General features: G+C 37.7%; 1 protein-coding gene across 1 annotated transcript; it reads left to right on the top strand.

The window, feature by feature from the left end:
* Nucleotides 1-15242: 15242 nt before the first annotated feature.
* Nucleotides 15243-15962, top strand: LOC148803244 (uncharacterized). Its single transcript, XM_088894731.1, has 2 exons — nucleotides 15243-15507; nucleotides 15622-15962. Exons 1-2 carry the CDS (start codon nucleotides 15243-15245, stop codon nucleotides 15960-15962), a joined length of 606 nt encoding a protein of 201 aa, XP_088750857.1.
* Nucleotides 15963-17613: the final 1651 nt, after the last annotated feature.

Below are 17613 nucleotides of genomic sequence, written 5' to 3'. Positions count from 1 at the left end.
ACATAACACAATTTCAGCATCTCTACCCAACCCAAAAAATACAAACTGTAAAAACATAGAGAAAAAGAAAAAGCAAAACGATTATCCCATTCAAAGAACAGGAAACTGTTCATAGTCCTCTTTACAAACATGACAATGCCATTAGGAAGGTGTTGCATCGGAGTATAGGTATGGAAATTCTGCTGAGTAATTCTCTATTAACCAAGTTGATTAATTTCACACATGATATAGGTGATTTTCCATGGGGTAGCAACCTTCTCAAGAAAGCTATCAACCAAAACCTTGTTATCACTCTCCATTTTAAACCACTGTAATGCCATGATTGAAACTTAGTTGCAAACCATCTCTAAGAGCCATCACCTCAGCAATGAGCAAAGTCTCCTCAACAAAAGGCTCCAATGCTATTTCTTACAACTCCACCACAACTGCCTGGGTTACCAACTAACCATGACAAGCCCCATTACATTCATCATTGAGATTTATTTTATTTTCCTTATTTAAACATGCATATTTTGATTCTTTTACTATATCTTTTTAATTTTAATGTTTTGTAAGTCTATTCTAGTCGTTCACACTCCATATCAAGATTTAAAGTGTCGATGCATATTGGTTTTGGAATCCACTAATACTAAGTATAAAAAGTTGGATGTTTTCCTCTACCCAAATATTAAAGAAAAGTGTTGGGTGTTTTCAACTATATTAAATATTAATAGGTGGTGTGACATCCCCTAGACAAATTACCTTTGAAAAAGAAAAAAAATAACAAGGAGTTTTTTGTATTCAGGCTGTGTTTGTTTGAGGTGTAAAATCGAATCGGGGTAAATTTTGCACCCCCGTTCGATTTTGCAGGTGTTTGGATAAAGTGTATATTTACACCATAAATCGGTGTAAAGCTCCATTTTGAAATACCTTTACACCAATATTCGATGTAAAAATACATTGAAATTATTGATGTAAAACTTACTCGTTTCTACCTTCTCTCTCTCACACACACACACCTACAAGCATTAGGCTATAATCATATTTGAGCAATGAGTAAGGTTGGAAATTTGTATGCTACAGGCTAATAAATATTTAAAAACAACTGAACATGATTGATTATTGATACTCTTGACATGCATTTTTTTTTGTATTAAGATTATTGATACTTTGAACATTGCTCCATATAAACCAATAGAATATGTATTTTTGTTGTTTATTTAAGGATCAAATCTAGCATTATCCAGGGATTTATCTTTCATAGTGTATTTGTAATTTTTTCATTGTATTATGCATTTGCAATGTGTTTTCCAATTTTCAATATATCTCTTGAATTTGCCTTCCCAATATGTTTTGGATACTTTGAACCTTGGTTAAAGTTTAAATTTAGACTAATTTATTTCTTGTTGTGTTTCTAGTAAACTAATAGTACTTGAAACTAATACAGAATGTGATCATGTGATTGCTTTGACCACATAAAGGTTTCACTTTAAACTTGGAAATCAATTGAACGTAGGTTTCATTTCTACTTTTTCTTAGCATGGAGCCTGTTAGACAGCGTATGCCCTTAAATCCAATCAGATTGATCTACATTGGGCATTTATTGTAAATGAATGAAAGTACATAATTGATTCATGTTATATCTGATATCTTTCTGTGTAACTATCCTTAAACCGGACACTTATAAGACTCGTGTTAGTTTACAATGTTTTTAGCCGTTGGATAGACCTGAGGAGGTTTATCCTGCCAAGGCTGACACTAATGTGTTGCCAAGTCGGTTGGGGTAACTTGTCTCAACTGAAGGGATGAGAGATCCATCATATGAATGATCAAACCCTACTGGTAGGTTGGACGAAATTTAAAAAATTTCTCTCTCCCATGTGGGAATCACATTCCCTATTTTAGAAAACTGTATTTTCAATGATCAATCTTGAACCCTAAACCAAACTAGATCTGAAACCAAAAAGTAGGAGAGGAATATACTTGATAATCGAAATCCTACCAGATCTAAAACCAATGATCACATTCCCTCTTTTAATCGAAATCCTCTTTGCATAAACACAAGCTATCAATACACCTATATGGAAATCCTACCAACAATTGATATCTCTACCTAATTATTGGCCGAATAAGTGTTATTAGTTCCACATCAATTATCATCTCTCAATGAATAATCTTGATCAAGGAACGATTCATTGGTGATCAGCCAATGACACGTAATCAGTTCAAATAACACAAACAAGAACTGCATCGATTTTATTAATGAATGAAATTCAATGCATGATCAAGCATTAGTCCCTAACAATAAAAACCTGGCCCCTCATGATATAATCAAGAACAAGCAAACTACCCTAATTATTTCCGGATCAAACCACTATTAATGATAAGAAGAGTCACTGCATACAAGAATTGACAGAACCGTTTCAGCAATCAAATTTTTAAGCTGTCCAACCGAAGTGAATTCGGTCTTGGGTTGGCAAAACCCTAATTTATGAGCAGCCTCTCTCGAGCGCAGCCCACCCTATCTACGATGACAATTCCTATATCTTAATCAGAAATTGAATCACCATAGATGCATTAAGAACACAAAATTCGTAGGTCATAAATTCAGGTATGAATGATTGCCAACTGAACCATGCAACTTATCTCTAGGGTGCATTCAGTCCATTTCTTGATTAGATGATTTAATTACCTAACTCTTTCTCAAGTAGTTCAAGTAATCACATATGCAAGAACAATTTGGCCAAGATTTTTCTATTATAACTCAAAACCCTAATCAAGAATCCCAAGACTAAATCACACTCAATCGGATCTGCTAAAAATTAATTACAAATCAGAATTAAAACTCATCATGGTTCGCATAGAAGAAAGAATTACCTTTTGGGAGTTACTGTTACTCCGTATCAGGTATATCCCTCTCCTACCTTTTGGTTTCAGATCTGGTCCAGTTTGGTTTGAAGATTGATCCTTGAAAATGCAGTTTTCTAAAATAGGGAATGTGATTCCCACATGGGAGAGAGAGATTTTTGAAATTTCGCCCAACCTTCCTATAAGGTTTGGCCATCCATATGATGGATCTCTCATCCCTTCAGTGGTATCAGAGCTAGGTTCAAATCTTGAACCAAATTAAACCAGATCTAGATCTGCGCAAATGGGCAGAAGGCGTTCTACCCGATTTGCGCATTCAGCATTTTTCTAGGAAATTGGTTCACAGGTTTTGGGCGATTGATCTAAAATTAAATCTTTATAAATCTGATTAAAATTTAGAATTTTTCTATATATTTTTCTTGATTTTTTGGTTGTTCATATGGTGGAGATCGAATTCTTTAATGGTGCAAGAAAACTGTGCACCTGCTATTCTATTCATTCTTGGTTTGTAATTATTTTTTTTTTAATTTTTAGATGGAATGTATAGGAATTCAATTCTGATGTAATACTAATAGAAAATTAGGTTTTCTATTTTATTTCATTCAAAGACAAAGCAAAAAGCGCAAGGAAGAAATTTTCTTAGATTTGTGTTCATCCATCTGAGATTTGCAGTTTTGGAAACTGCATGCTGCAATCTAATTTTTGTTTTGTAGGGTAGCAGTCTTACAAACAACCCTCCTATTGATTCTTGATTGTCTTGTTTCAATTATTTAATTTCAGATCGATTTTTCTTGAATTAAATCTTGAATTAAAAATAAAACCCTAGACCCATTCGGACCAAATTGGACCAAACTGTTTGGACCGAATCTTTGGACCGAATCTGTAATACCCAGTTTTAATATGTTAAAACTACTTTAGCCCATTTCAGCTTAAAAGCTATATGGACCGAACTGCTATTTGCAATTCAGCCCATATACTTAAATAATATTAATCAATAATATTATGAATTTATATGGGCTTTAATTATGGGTTTTACAGTTATTTAATTGATTTGATCAATTATGGTTTTCATGCATGTGATGTGTGATGTGCAACGTTCATGGGCCATAAGTACTTGGCCCATGCTGATTCGATAGTGGCTCTTGTGCACACCATGGCTGAATGCACATCATTACCATGGTTTCCTTAAGATCATTAGATGATCTCCATTCGTGGTGGGCCCCACACCAGATTCCTCCCCAAGAGGAAGCGTGCAGAACCCTAGCCGTTTAGGGCCCATCTAAATCTAGCTTTATGAAAGTCAGTGGGAGTCACTTTGGTTTGACCTAAATAAAACTAGGGCGTAATTTTTTGTTCCCTCCACTGAAATATGAGTTCATGTGATAGGGAGATTCATGTGATGAATTCTTTAAAGACCTTCCATCATTAACATGAAGATGGAACCTTCAGTAATGAGGAGATGCACCATAAAATTGGGCTATCAATTTGTTGTTGGATCTGTTGGATTGTTTCATAAGATGATAGGGGCGTCATAGACCGATGTGGGAGGGGCCTATCCTAAAATGAAAGACTCTCTCACGGTACCTTGACATTCATGAATATGATGGGTGAGCATTCACTGGACAGAAAGGTTTAACCTAAAATGGCAATGAACCTTGTCTAACAAAGGCCAAAGGGAAAGCTCATAAGATGAGTCGATATGATCCTTCACAGAAAGGTGGTGGGGTTATGCAGCTGAAATAGTTGGTTTCATGCACCCTATGTGATTAACCACATTTCTAGAGACACAATTCGCAATCTCCGTCACTGAGATAGGAGGGAAATCTCAGAGATGAATAAATGGAAATGGAACATCGATTAAAAGCCATATCTAGGTAGATAACATGAATCAAATAAGGTTGTGGACTAATATTTGCTTTGCCCTTTCAGAAATGGGAAACGGTCAATTCACTAAACTGTTGGACGAAAATAAGCTTAAGGCCCAAATTATGTTGACTGGTTTCGTAACCTTATGTAGGTCCTAACGTCCGAGAAACTGGAGAAAATTGCTAAAAACCTTGCTCTGGATCATCCGGGTAACAGGGCTTCGGAGGCCAAACGAAGAGAGTATCAAGAATGGGAGGAGAAAAGTTCTCTTGGCCGGTGTTATATTATATCCTCTTTGGATAATCTGATACAGTGATAATTCGATAAGATCAAAGTGTCCAAGGACATATTAGATTGTCTAAAGACTATGTATGAGGAGAAGAATCGTTCTGCTCGTCAGATGGTCTTAAAGTTGTTTATGACTGCACAGATGACTGAGAACCAACAGGTTCATGACCATTGTCTAAAGATGATGGGTAATATTAATGAACTGGTGGCTCTCGAGTCAGGGCTAGACCATGACACTAAAATTGATGCTATCCTCAATTCCTTGCCTCCCTTCTTCAATCAGTTTACCATGAACTATAACAGGAATAAGCTAAATGTTAGGCTTCAGGAACTCAGCAATATGTTGTAGAGGGCTGAAGAACTAATTAAGAAGGATAAGCCGATAGCATGCTTGTTGAAGGTGGCAAATCAGGCAAGAGAAAGTGGAAGGCTAAAGGGAAGGCTCAGAAGAAAAATAGCAAAGTTAAGAAGTAGAAGAAGGATAAGGCATCAAATGCCTATCACTTCTACAAATAGGTCGGTCACTAGAAGAGGAACTGTCCTCAATTTCTAGAGACTAAGAAGAAAGGTAATTTTGAATCTTTTATCATAGAGACCAATTTGTTGGTCACTTCTGCTTCCTGGTGTATTGACTCCAGGGCTTCAACTCATGCGTGTAACTCACTGTAGGGGTTCAAGATAAGCAGAAGATTGTGTGACGGAGAAGTCACGCTCTACTTGGGGACATCTGCAACAGTTGCAGCTACAACCGTAGGAACTGTAGAGTTAGTTTTCAGAGAAAGAATTATTGTACTGAAAGATTGTCTTTTCATACCAAATTTAGGAAGAAATTTGATTTCTGTCTCAAAATTGTGCATGGATGGTTATTCTATCTTATTCAGTAATGTGATTACTATTAAATGGAATAACAATTTCCTCACATACGGAATTCTGATTTGAGCAAGAACTACTGGAAATAAAAACTAAAAAAAGAAAATAAAAGCAAAAGCAATCACTAACCGAATATGCAATGGATGAAATCGCTAGGGCTTTAGGTCCACCTAACCAATGTAATGAATATTGATGGGTTCGATTAACCAAGATTATTTGTCATTCCCATAAGCTGAGGTCTTTCCAATTTTATTTAATATTCACTCTCGAGATATACTAAACCTACGCCCATCAGGTAACCCTTCGATCTCTCGAGTAGAGCTCTCAAGATGGGAGTGCATTAAGTCCAAGAAAAACCATTAAATTTAGATGAATCATGTATATATATCTTTATATACCATTCAATTCACACTATGAATTATTCCGTCGATTATGTGAATTCTTCTCTCGATTCATTCACATAACTCAAATCAATTAAGAGGTGGCCAAGCTCTTAATTGCATTAAGCACAATAATTCATAGACTATATGAAAATCACAATCTTGGATAAATCATAAAGATAAAAATATATTCATTAACATAATTAGGCTTTCCTCAGCCCTAGCAAGAAACAAATCAGTTCATAATAGAAGAATTAAAGCAAACAAAGGGAAAGAAAGAACTCTTAGAATCGCCCATGATGCTGAGATCTCCTCCTCTTTCCGCCACATTCTTCTTGAGAGCTCCTTTCTTGACTGATTGCTCATTTCTTCTTGATTCAATCCCCAAGATTGATTCAATCCCTTTATCTTTCTAAGATTATATCAAGAATTTAGATCTAGAGGGACTCTTCTCAGTTTCTTGTTCTTGGATTCGTATTAGACCTCCTCTGCGAATTGGGCTGCTGCAAGGCTTTTCTACAAGTTGGGCTTCAGCTGCGGATTGGGACTTCCTACGAATTTTGCGCGACTTCGGGCCCAGATATGACTTCGATGCAGACTGAATCAGCCAAAGACCAAAACACGAAAGTTGTGGATTTTTCTCTTATCTTTCTAATGGGTCTTGAATCAGCCCAATCGGAGTTCGGATACGCGAGTTAGGCCCAAATTACTGAATGGTGCCGAAATTATGAAAAATCATCCGATTTGCCTTTCTTTGCTCCTGATGCCTTCTTTCATGCCCTGAACCGAAATACAAGGAATATGAGTCCAATTAAGTGCTAATTAAGTATGAAAGACAGAATATTTGGGGATAAAAATGTGATAAATTCTACTCTCATCAAATTCCCCCACACTTAAACCTTGCCTGTCCTCGGGCAAGACAAAACTCAAGCAAAATTAAAACAGGAACAAACTAACTATCCTACCGATTTTTAAATTCAATTCTCTTTCATCTTTGTCCACAAATATTGTAGGTTAACTATTGCAAACCGTTGAATCAAAACGACCAAATCATACAAGACTCATTCATCAGTCAATCCAATTTTTGCTACTGCAAACCAGGTAGTAAATCAGGGAAAACCTCTCTCTTTTTTTTTCTTTTTTTTTGGGAGTGAGTGCATTTTATGCTCCATCTCACTTTTGGATCACTTGGCCAGTAGGTGCATTTTATGCTCCATCCTACTATTGAATTGCTTGGTAAAATATTTATCCTATTTACTTAAACCTGAATTTAGGACTAGCTAACTGGAAATGGCTTCAGATAAGTTACTTACCCCTTGATCGTACCTCATTACTAGGTTCACAAAAATTTTTCCAGAATATTGTTTTAATTGATTTCAAAAGAGTTGAGTTTTTTTCTTTTCTTTTTTTTTTTAAAAGCAAATGCAAAAAACACGACCTAAATCAAATTTTAAAACACAACCTAAATTCTACCCTAAATCCTAAATCCCCTCCCCCACACTTAAAACTTACATTGTCCCCAATGTGAGGTTAAATGCAAAGAAATGATAGAAAAACTAAACTAGAAATGTAAAAACAAAAAGAAAAAGAAAAAGCAAACTTCCCTATCATAAACCGGATCCTCTAACTCTCATGGTCGCATATTTCGGTGTGCTCCCCTTCCATCCATCATGGGCGGGTTCAAATATGGAATAGGGGCCTGCAAAATAGAGGGTAATGGTCTCTTATTAGAAATCAGCAACATATGAACTTTACCTTGTCTTGGCTTGCACCCTTCCTGGCCAGCCTTCAAATTGTTCAAAACCTCCTTAACTTCCTCATCCAAGTTAGCTTTCAAGACTCTTTCAGGGTAGGGGAGAGGAAGTTTAATAGCATCTAATCTCAGTTTAGGTGTATTCCTTATGATCTCCTTTTGCAGATTGACCACATCAGCTTCCTTATCATCCTTTTGGGTCTCACCAATTGTCTTCCCTTTTCCTAAAGTTATGGCATTTACTTGCTCTTTTGCATTCTTCTCCGTATTGCTGGGCAATCGTTCCTCTTTTCTTTCCGACAACATATGCACAATCTGCCCCACTTGAACTTCTAAGTTCTTAATCGATGCTTCATGGCTTAAAAACCTCTTATCTTGCTCTTGGAACCTTGCTTCAGTAGCACTAATGAACTTAGAGATAATTTCTTCCAGATTACTCTTTTTTTCTTATGGAGGCAGCTGTTGTTGGAATCCCATGGGTGCCTTTTGCTGATTGTTGCTCCATGAAAAGTTTGGATGATTCCTCCACCTTGGGTTGTATGTGTTTGAGTAGGAGTTGAAATTCGGCCTGCCAGCATGAGAGATAAGATTAGCATTCTCATATGAAGTGAAAGGACTACATAATGGACAATCAGAATTAGCATGTCCTATTTGACCATAGAAATCACATGGGATGCTAGATAATGTATTTATTGCTGCAATATTAAGAGTATCAAGTTTCTTATTCAGATTAGCAAGTTGAGCAGATATGGCTGCAAGGGAATCGATATGGTGTACTCCCCTTTGATTGGTTCGATCATTACTCCATTGGTAGCTGTTTGACACCATCTCTTCTACTAGGTCATAGGCTTCCTCTGGTGTTCTTCTCATGGTAGTGCCACTTGCGGCTGCATCAATAATAGATCGATTAGGGGGGGTAATGCCATTATAAAAGGTTTGATTTTGATACCAAGCTGGTATTCCATGGTGAGGATACTCCCTAGGCATCTCTTTAAATAAAGAAGGGTTCTTTCTATTTCAGGGTCGAATCTTGCTAGTCCTTCTCTTCTAGTGTGTGTCATGCACTAATAAATCTAAACACAGCAAGAGTTCGAACAAATAAAATAAAATAAAAATAAAAAAATAAGGAACAAAACAGAAATAAAAAAATCCAAATTAACCAAGGTTAACAAGTTCCAATATTATTTTAGGATTAAATCCCCGACAATGGCGCCAAAAACTTGATAGCTATAGATATATAACCCTAGCAAGTGCACTAGTTATCAAGTAGTATAAAATATCATTCCCATGGGGATTTAACAAAATAAGTATTAGAACCACAGTCTTCCCTAATTATTTAGACAATCGAAATTCAGATTTGAGCAAGAACTACTGGAAATAAAAACTAGAAAAAGAAAATAAAAGCAAAAGCAATCACTAACCGAATATGCAATGGATGAAATCGCTAGGGCTTTAGGTCCACCTAACCAATGTAATGAATATTGATGGGTTCGATTAACCAAGATTATTTGTCATTCCCATAAGCTGAGGTCTTTCCAATTTTATTTAATATTCTTTCTCGAAATATACTAAACCTACGCCCATCAGGTAACTCTTCGATCTCTCGAGTAGAGCTCTCATGATGGGAGTGCATTAAGTCCAAGAAAAACCATTAAATTCAGATGAATCATGTATATATATCTCTATATACCATTCAATTCACACTATGAATTATTCAGTCGATTATGTGAATTCTTCTCTCGATTCATTCACATAATTCAAATCAATTAAGAGGTGGCCAAGCTCTTAATTGCATTAAGCACAATAATTCATAGACTATATGAAAATCACAATCTTGGATAAATCATAAAGATAAAAATATATTCATTAACATAATTAGGCTTTCCTCAGCCCTAGCAAGAAAAAAATCAGTTCATAATAGAAGAATTAAAGCAAACAAAGGGAAAGAAAGAACTCTTAGAATCGCCCATGATGCTGAGATCTCCTCCTCTTGCCGCCACCTTCTTCTTGAATTCTTGCTCCTTTCTTGATTGATTGCTCATTTCTTCTTGATTCAATTCCTAAGATTGAGTGATTGTGTCAAGCTAGTCCACCCCCCCCCTTTATATAGCTTAAAGGGGAGGGGGTGGTCTCCTACTTCCTCTTGAAGTTTATCTTACAAAAATAGAAAGTCCTAGTCAAATCCTACTCTTATCTCTTTATCTAGTGAACTCAATCCCTTTATCTTTCTAAGATTACATCAATAATTTAGATCTGGAAGGACTCTTCTCAGTTTCTTGTTCTTGGATTTGTATTAGACCTCCTCTGCGAATTGGGCTGCTGCCAGGCTTTTCTACAAGTTGGGTTTCAGCTGCGGATTGGGCCTTTCTACGAATTTTCCGCGACTTCAGTCCCAGATTTGACTTCGATGCAGGCCGGATCCATGAAATCCCAAAACGCGAAAGTTGTGGATTGTTCTCTTATCTTTTCATCGGGTCTTGAATCAGCCCAATCGGAGTTTGTATACGCAAGTTAGGCCCAGATTATTGAACGATGCCGAAACTATGAAAAATCATCCGATTTGCCTTTCTTTTCTCCCGATGCCTTATTTCATGCCCTGAACCGAAATACAAGGAATATGAGTCCAATTAAGTGCTAATTAAGTATGAAAGACAGAGTATTTGGGGATAAAAATGTGATAAATTATACTCTCATCATCTACAGGTCAGGAACACATGGTATGTAAATTAAATAGATCCATATATGGACACTTAAGCAAGTTTCTAGAAGTTGGAACATCCGGTTTGACTCTACTATGAAATGGTTTGACTTAGAGCAAAATCCGGATGAGCCCTGTGTTTACAGAAAATCCAATGGAGATAAGGTTACATTTCTTGTTCTGTATGTAGACAACATTCTACTCATTGGGAATGATGTAGGAATGTTGACTACGGTGAAAGTATGACTTTCACAGCAATTTTCCATGAAAGTTCTTTGAGAAGCCTCCTATATATTGGGCCCTCAAGTCTATAGAGATATATCGAAGAGGATAATAGGATTATCCCAATCCGCTTACATTGACAAGATAGTCAAAAGGTACAACATGGAGAACTCCAAGAAAGGAAATGTTCCTTTTAGGCATGGAGTACCTCTCTCCAAGGGCATGTCTCACAAGACTCTCGAGGAGATTGAGGGCATGAAGGACGTTCTCTATGCCTCAGCCGTAGGGAGTATCATGTATGCCATGCTGTGCACTCGTCCTGACATCGCTCAGGTAGTGAGTGTAGTAAGCAGATTCCAGGCCAACCCAGGGCAGGAGTATACTGATGCCGACTTCCAGTCAGATTCAGGTGATAGAAAGTCTACATCTGGGTATGTTTTCATGATATGATCGTGTTTTGTTTGCCGGAAAAACAGCAAACAAGGGTTCACGGCGAATTCCACAACCGAAGCCGAATACATTGCTGTAAGTGAGGCTACCTTATGAATTAAAGTGTTCATTATGAACTTTGAAATTCCGCACATCACGCATTCCACTGTTGTGTGACAACACTGGATCTATGGGAGATTAATGTTAAAAGGTAGCTTCAGCGGAAAATGTGGCAGACCCATTGACTAAGCCACTGACATAGAAAGTGTTTGAGAAACATGTGGAAAGTCTAGGACTCTGGCTTATACCAGATTGGACCTAAGTGCAAGTGGGATCTGTTAGACAGTGTATGCCCTTAGCTCCAATCAGAAAGATGTACCTTGTGACATTTAATGAAAATGAATAAAGTACATATGTGATTCATGTTATTATTGTGTGTTTCTATGTAACACCCTTAAACTGGACACATATGAGACTCATGTTAGTTTAGAATCTTCACAACCGTTGGATAGATCTTGGGAGATTTATCCTGGCAAGGTTGACATTGATGTGCCGCCAAGTTGGTTGGGGTGGCTTGTCTCTACTGCTAGGGTGAGACCTGAGGTACATGCAGTGTGGGTTTTCTTGAAACCCTGAACCAGACCAGAATTCCAGTATTGCCCGGGACCTTGGAGATAGATGGGCAAATCGGGAATGTTACACCTGACCCCTAGACTCGATCATGATAATGTACTAGGTGGCGGATTGGGCTGTCTTTGATTTTCCAATCAGTGAGATCCTTAGAGGGGGTCAAAACCTGGGTATGTTGGGACAATCTGATAATTCATCTGAGTGGGTGATCAAAGTGATAGGATCAACCCTTTTGTCAAACAAAGTGAATGATCGGGGATGCACTCTCTCTGATGGAAACCAAAACTGTTGGCAACCGATTTCAATCGTTAAAATTTGTTTTGAAAAATATATTTTTATATATATATATATTACGGTTTCAAAATGTTTGCAAAAGGTTTTATGATGTGAACAAAAAATTATCTTATTTTTATCCCCAATTACTCATTCTTTTACAGTAAATTAGCATTTAATTGGACTCATTACTCTTGTATTTGATTCAGGGCAAGTTAGAAGGCAACTGGAGGAAATCAAGGCTAATCGAATGATTTTGCACAGTTTCGGCACCGTTCAGTAATCGGAGCATAACTCTCAACTCCGGACTTCGATTGGGATGATTCAAGATTCACTGGAAATATAAGGGAGATTGGATCACTAGATAAGAGATAGGATTAGTTCAAAACCAATTAGGACTTTCTAATTTTGAGGATAATCTCCTAAAGGGAGTTGGAAAACAGCCTTCTCCCTAAAGCTATATAAAGGGGCGGGGGGAGGACTAGCTTCAGCACTCAATCAATTCAGAAGATCAGTCCATCCATCCGGGAAGCAGAGCAAGAAGGAGTTGACAACCATGAGCGGCTAAGCTTTTCTTTTATGATTCAAGGGGGATTTTCGATTCAATTGTGTCATCGTGAGGTTCTGTGTTTAATTTAAATTCTTGCTCTTAAATCAAGTATTCGTTGATTCTTATGCATGTTCTTATGGATGTTAATGTTAATTAGTCTAAAAAATTAATTAATGATGATCTTCCTATTGCTATCCATGGTTCGATGATCCGTAATTGTCATGAATAGTGGTACAAGTAGCAATTAGGTTATTATCATTTTGGGTCAATTGTTCGTGACAGCCTTTGACCAATGTATTGGCATGTTTTAACCTAAGGGGAATCAACGGAACAAGATTCGATAATTGCAGCTATCTCAATTATTGTTATTTTGGTTTAACTATTTTCACAAAGGTTATTGCTATCATTAATTGATATGGAATGCTATCGTACCCAGTCGGTTAATGATAAGTGTTGATCGAATGCTGGGTTTGGTCAACTAGTTCAGGAAAACATGAGGTTTATTATGGCTATCCTAATAAATCCTAAGGTTAAATACTTGAATTGCAAGATTTCTGAAGTTTACCGATGATCGATGACCAATTGACTCAATCCGAACCCTTGGATCAGAATTCGGTAAGACTGAATTTTCCTTGTTAATTGTTATTTGCTATTTTGCGTTAATTGTTATTTTAGAAATTTAATCATTCAAATTTCCCACTCATTGTGCATTCGGCTGAGAAATTACTGGCTCCCTGTGGGATTCGACCTGGTACCACTATTACTACAAATTTATTGTAAGGTGGGACTAGCATTAATTTTGAGGGCTTCGACAACCCGTCAAAATTTTGGCGCCGCTGCCGGGGAGCTACTTTAATTTCTTAGCTTTGTACCTTCTATTTGTGTTTACCTCCTTTGTTTTATGACTCATGCTTCTCACCAAGGTGAACTAGAATATAACCCTAAAATTGAGAAGACCACCCGTCGGTTGAGAAAGGAGGTGAAACAAAGGAAGGACCATTCACCTCCAAGGGTGAATTCTGAGATTGATTTGACAACTTGTGATCGACCCATTTTCGAAAAGGAAGGAATGATGGCTGATAGAGAAAGAACGCTAAGAGAGTTAGCTGTGCCAATCATGAATCAATAGCCTTTATGCATAATCTATCCCACTCTCGAGGTAGCTTTTGAACTTAAATCGGGTTTGATTCAATTGCTTCCTGTTTTTCATGGCTTTCCAGGTGAGGACCCTCATAAGCATCTTAAAGAGTTCCATGTCGTCTGTTCGAGCATGAAACCACAGGGTATGACTGAGGATTAGGTAAAACATATAGCTTTTTCTTTTACTTTACGAGATAAAGCAAAGGATTGGTTATATATTCTTCCTCCTGGTTCAATACGTACATGGGATGACATGAATAGGATGTTTTTAGATAAATATTTCCCTGCATCACGAGCTGCAAATATTAGAAAGGAGATTTGTGGGGTTCGACAGTTTAGTGGTGAGACACTGTACGAGTATTGGAAAAAGTTTAAACAACTCTGTGCTAGCTGCCTGCACCACCAAATACCTGAACAACTATTAATCCAATACTTCTATGAAGGACTCCAACCTATGGATAGAAGTATGGTAGATGCAGCTAGTGGAGGAGCCTTGGTCAATAAAACACCTGAAGCGGCTAGGGAATTGATTTCCAACATGGCCGAAAATTCCCAACAATTTGGAGCAAGAACAGATGGTGCTATCCGACGTGTTAATGAGGTAAGCCATTCTAATTTGGAAAGTCAAATATCTGATCTAACTGCTTTGGTCCGTCAATTGGCTGTAGGGCAATTACAAGCGACAAGGGTTTGTGGCATATGCTCGATTCCTGGGCATCCTATGGATATGTGCCCATCATTACAAGATGGTTCGATGCAGCAAGTCAGTGCCGTAGGAGGATTTCTAGGCCAACCTCAATGCAAGTATGATCCCTATTCCAACTATTACAATCCTAGGTGGAAGGATCATCCCAATCTGAGCTATGGAAATCAAGGAGGGCCATAGAGATTCCAGTCCCAAGCTTTCAACAGACAACCTCCAATTCCAACACCTACCCAAGCTCAAAATCAACCCTCAAGTTCAGGTATGTCTTTAGATGAGATTGTTAAGGCTCTTGCGACTAACACTCAACAATTCTAATAGGAAATAAGGGCCAGCATCCAGAACTTAAGGAATCAAATCAGTCAACTTGCTACTTCTATTAGCAAGTTGGAGGTGCAGAACTCTGGAAAGCTACCATCACAGACGGTAGTCAATCCCAAGGAGAATGCGAGTGCAGTGGTGCTGAGAAGTGGGAAGGAATTACAGTCATAGTCTACTTCACCAAGGAAAGAGGATAAAGAGCAGAAAGAAGAGGAGGAACAAGTATCACATGAGAACTCCCATAAGGTAAAACCCGACCCCCTCTACCTAAGATGTCTAATGCCATTGTGCCACCATTTCCTAGTAGGTTGGAAAAATCTAAGAAAGAATACGGGCAAGAAATCTTAGAGACCTTTAGGAAGGTGGAAATAAATATTCCCTTGTTAGATGCCATCAAGCAAATCCCCAAATATGCAAAATTTTTGAAGGAGTTGTGCACTAACAAAAGGAAGCTGAGAGGAGATGAGAAGGTAAAGGTTGAGGAGAACGTGTCAGCTGTCATCAAGAGGACCCTACCGGAAAAGCGTGCTGATCCAGGTATGTTTACTTTACCTTGCGTGATTGGCAATAAAAGAATTGAGCGTGCCTTGCTAGATTTAGGTGCATCCATCAATGTCCTGCCATACTCAATTTATTGTGCTTTGAATTTAGGTCCATTGAAAGAAACTAGGGTTGTCATTCAGTTAGTTGACCATTCTAATGCTTACCCTGAAGGGATTGTTGAAAATGTTTTGGTGCAGGTTAATGACCTTATATTTCCAGTTGACTTTTACATCTTGAAGATGGAGGAAGATACTATCACAAGTTCAGCCCCACTTCTATTAGGCATTCCATTTATGAAAATGGCCAAAACCAAAATAGATGTGGATGAGGGCACCCTCTCCATCGAGTTTGACGGCGAGATTGTTAAATTTAATATTTTTGAAGCAATGAAGTATCCCAATGAATGCCATTCAATTTGTTCAGTTGACATTGTTGAATCAATTGTGTAAGAAAATTTTGGGGAAGAGGATATGAATGAGGAGCTCGAATTAAGTGCACAATTGGATATGAAGGAAGAGCTAGATTCATTTTGTGAAGCTTCGGAACTGATATTAGAACAAAAGGTAACAAATTCTAATATTCCATCATCGTTTTCTCATAAGAAATTGTTGCCTTCTATTTTGCAAGCTCCGAAGTTAGAGCTGAAGACCATGCCAGATCACCTTAAGTATGCCTACTTGGGTGACAAAGAAACATTACCAGTGATCATTACAAAAGGGTTGACTGATGATCAAGAGGCACGGCTCATCGAGGTTCTGAAAGAGCACAAGGCGGCGATTGGTTGGACCTTAGCCGATATAAAAGGGGTCAGCCCCTCAATCTACATGCACAAAATTCTTTTGGAAGATGGTGCCAAGCCAGTCAGAGAATCACAAAGGAAACTCAACCCGGCAATGAAAGAAGTGCTTAAGTTACTAGATGAAGGGATAATCTATCCAATTTCGGATAGTAAGTGGGTGAGTCCAATACATGTTGTACCCAAGAAAACTGGGATCACTGTAGTAAAAAATCAAAATAACGAACTAGTCACAATGATGGTACAAAATGGATGGAGTATGGTGATTGACTTTTGGAAACTTAATTTAGCCACTAGAAAAGACCATTTCCCCTTGCCCTTCATAGATCAATTGTTAGAAATGTTAGCCGGCAAGGCATTCTTTTGTTTTCTCGATGGATTTTCAGGTTATTATCAAATCGTTATTGCTCAAGAGGACCAAGAGAAAACGACTTTTACTTACCCATTCGGCACTTTCACTTACAGACGGATGCCTTTTGGTCTGTGCAACGCTCCATGTACTTTTCAAAGGTGCATGATTAGTATATTTTTTGACTTTATTGAGAAGTGCATTGAAGTGTTCATGGATGATTTTACTGTCTATGGTGATTCGTTTGATGATTGTTTAAATAATTTGAGTAAAATTCCAGATAGATGTGTTGAAACTAATTTGGTTTTGAATTATGAAAAATGCCACTTTATGGTAAAGGAAGGCATTGTGTTGGGACATGTTATCTCTGCAAGAGGGATAGAGGTCGATAAGGCAAAGGTTGATTTAATTGTGACCTTACCTTACCCTACAAATGTTAGGGAAGTGCGTGCTTTTCTTGGACATGCTAGTTTCTGTTGTAGGTATGTCAAGGACTTTTCAAAGATTGCCCTGCCATTGTCCAAATTGCTTCAAAAAGATGTGCCTTTCGACTTTGGGGATGAATGCAAGGAAGCATTTGATAAGCTCAAGAATTTGCTGACGATTGCTCCCGTTATTCAACCACCGGATTGGAACTTGCCCTTTGAAATCATGAGCGATGCAAGAAACTATGCGGTAGGAGTTGTTCTAGGTCAACAGATTGATGGGAAGAGTCATGTCATTCACTATGCTTCGAGGATGCTGAATGCTACACAATGCAACTACACAACCACCGAAAAGGAGCTATTAGCAATTGTTTTCGCTTTAGATAAATTTCGATTACATTTGCTTGGCTCTAAAGTGATTGTGTTTTCTGATCATGTAGCTTTGAAATACTTATTGGTGAAAAAGGAGTCAAAGCCGAGGCTGATAAGGTGGATACTTTTGCTCCATGAGTTCGATTTAGAAATCAAGG

Source organism: Nelumbo nucifera, chromosome 1 (assembly GCF_055504915.1).
Source record: "Nelumbo nucifera cultivar China Antique chromosome 1, China Antique-T2T, whole genome shotgun sequence".
In the NCBI taxonomy this organism is placed as follows: domain Eukaryota; kingdom Viridiplantae; phylum Streptophyta; class Magnoliopsida; order Proteales; family Nelumbonaceae; genus Nelumbo; species Nelumbo nucifera.
This window is presented reverse-complemented; position numbering and strand designations above follow the sequence as displayed.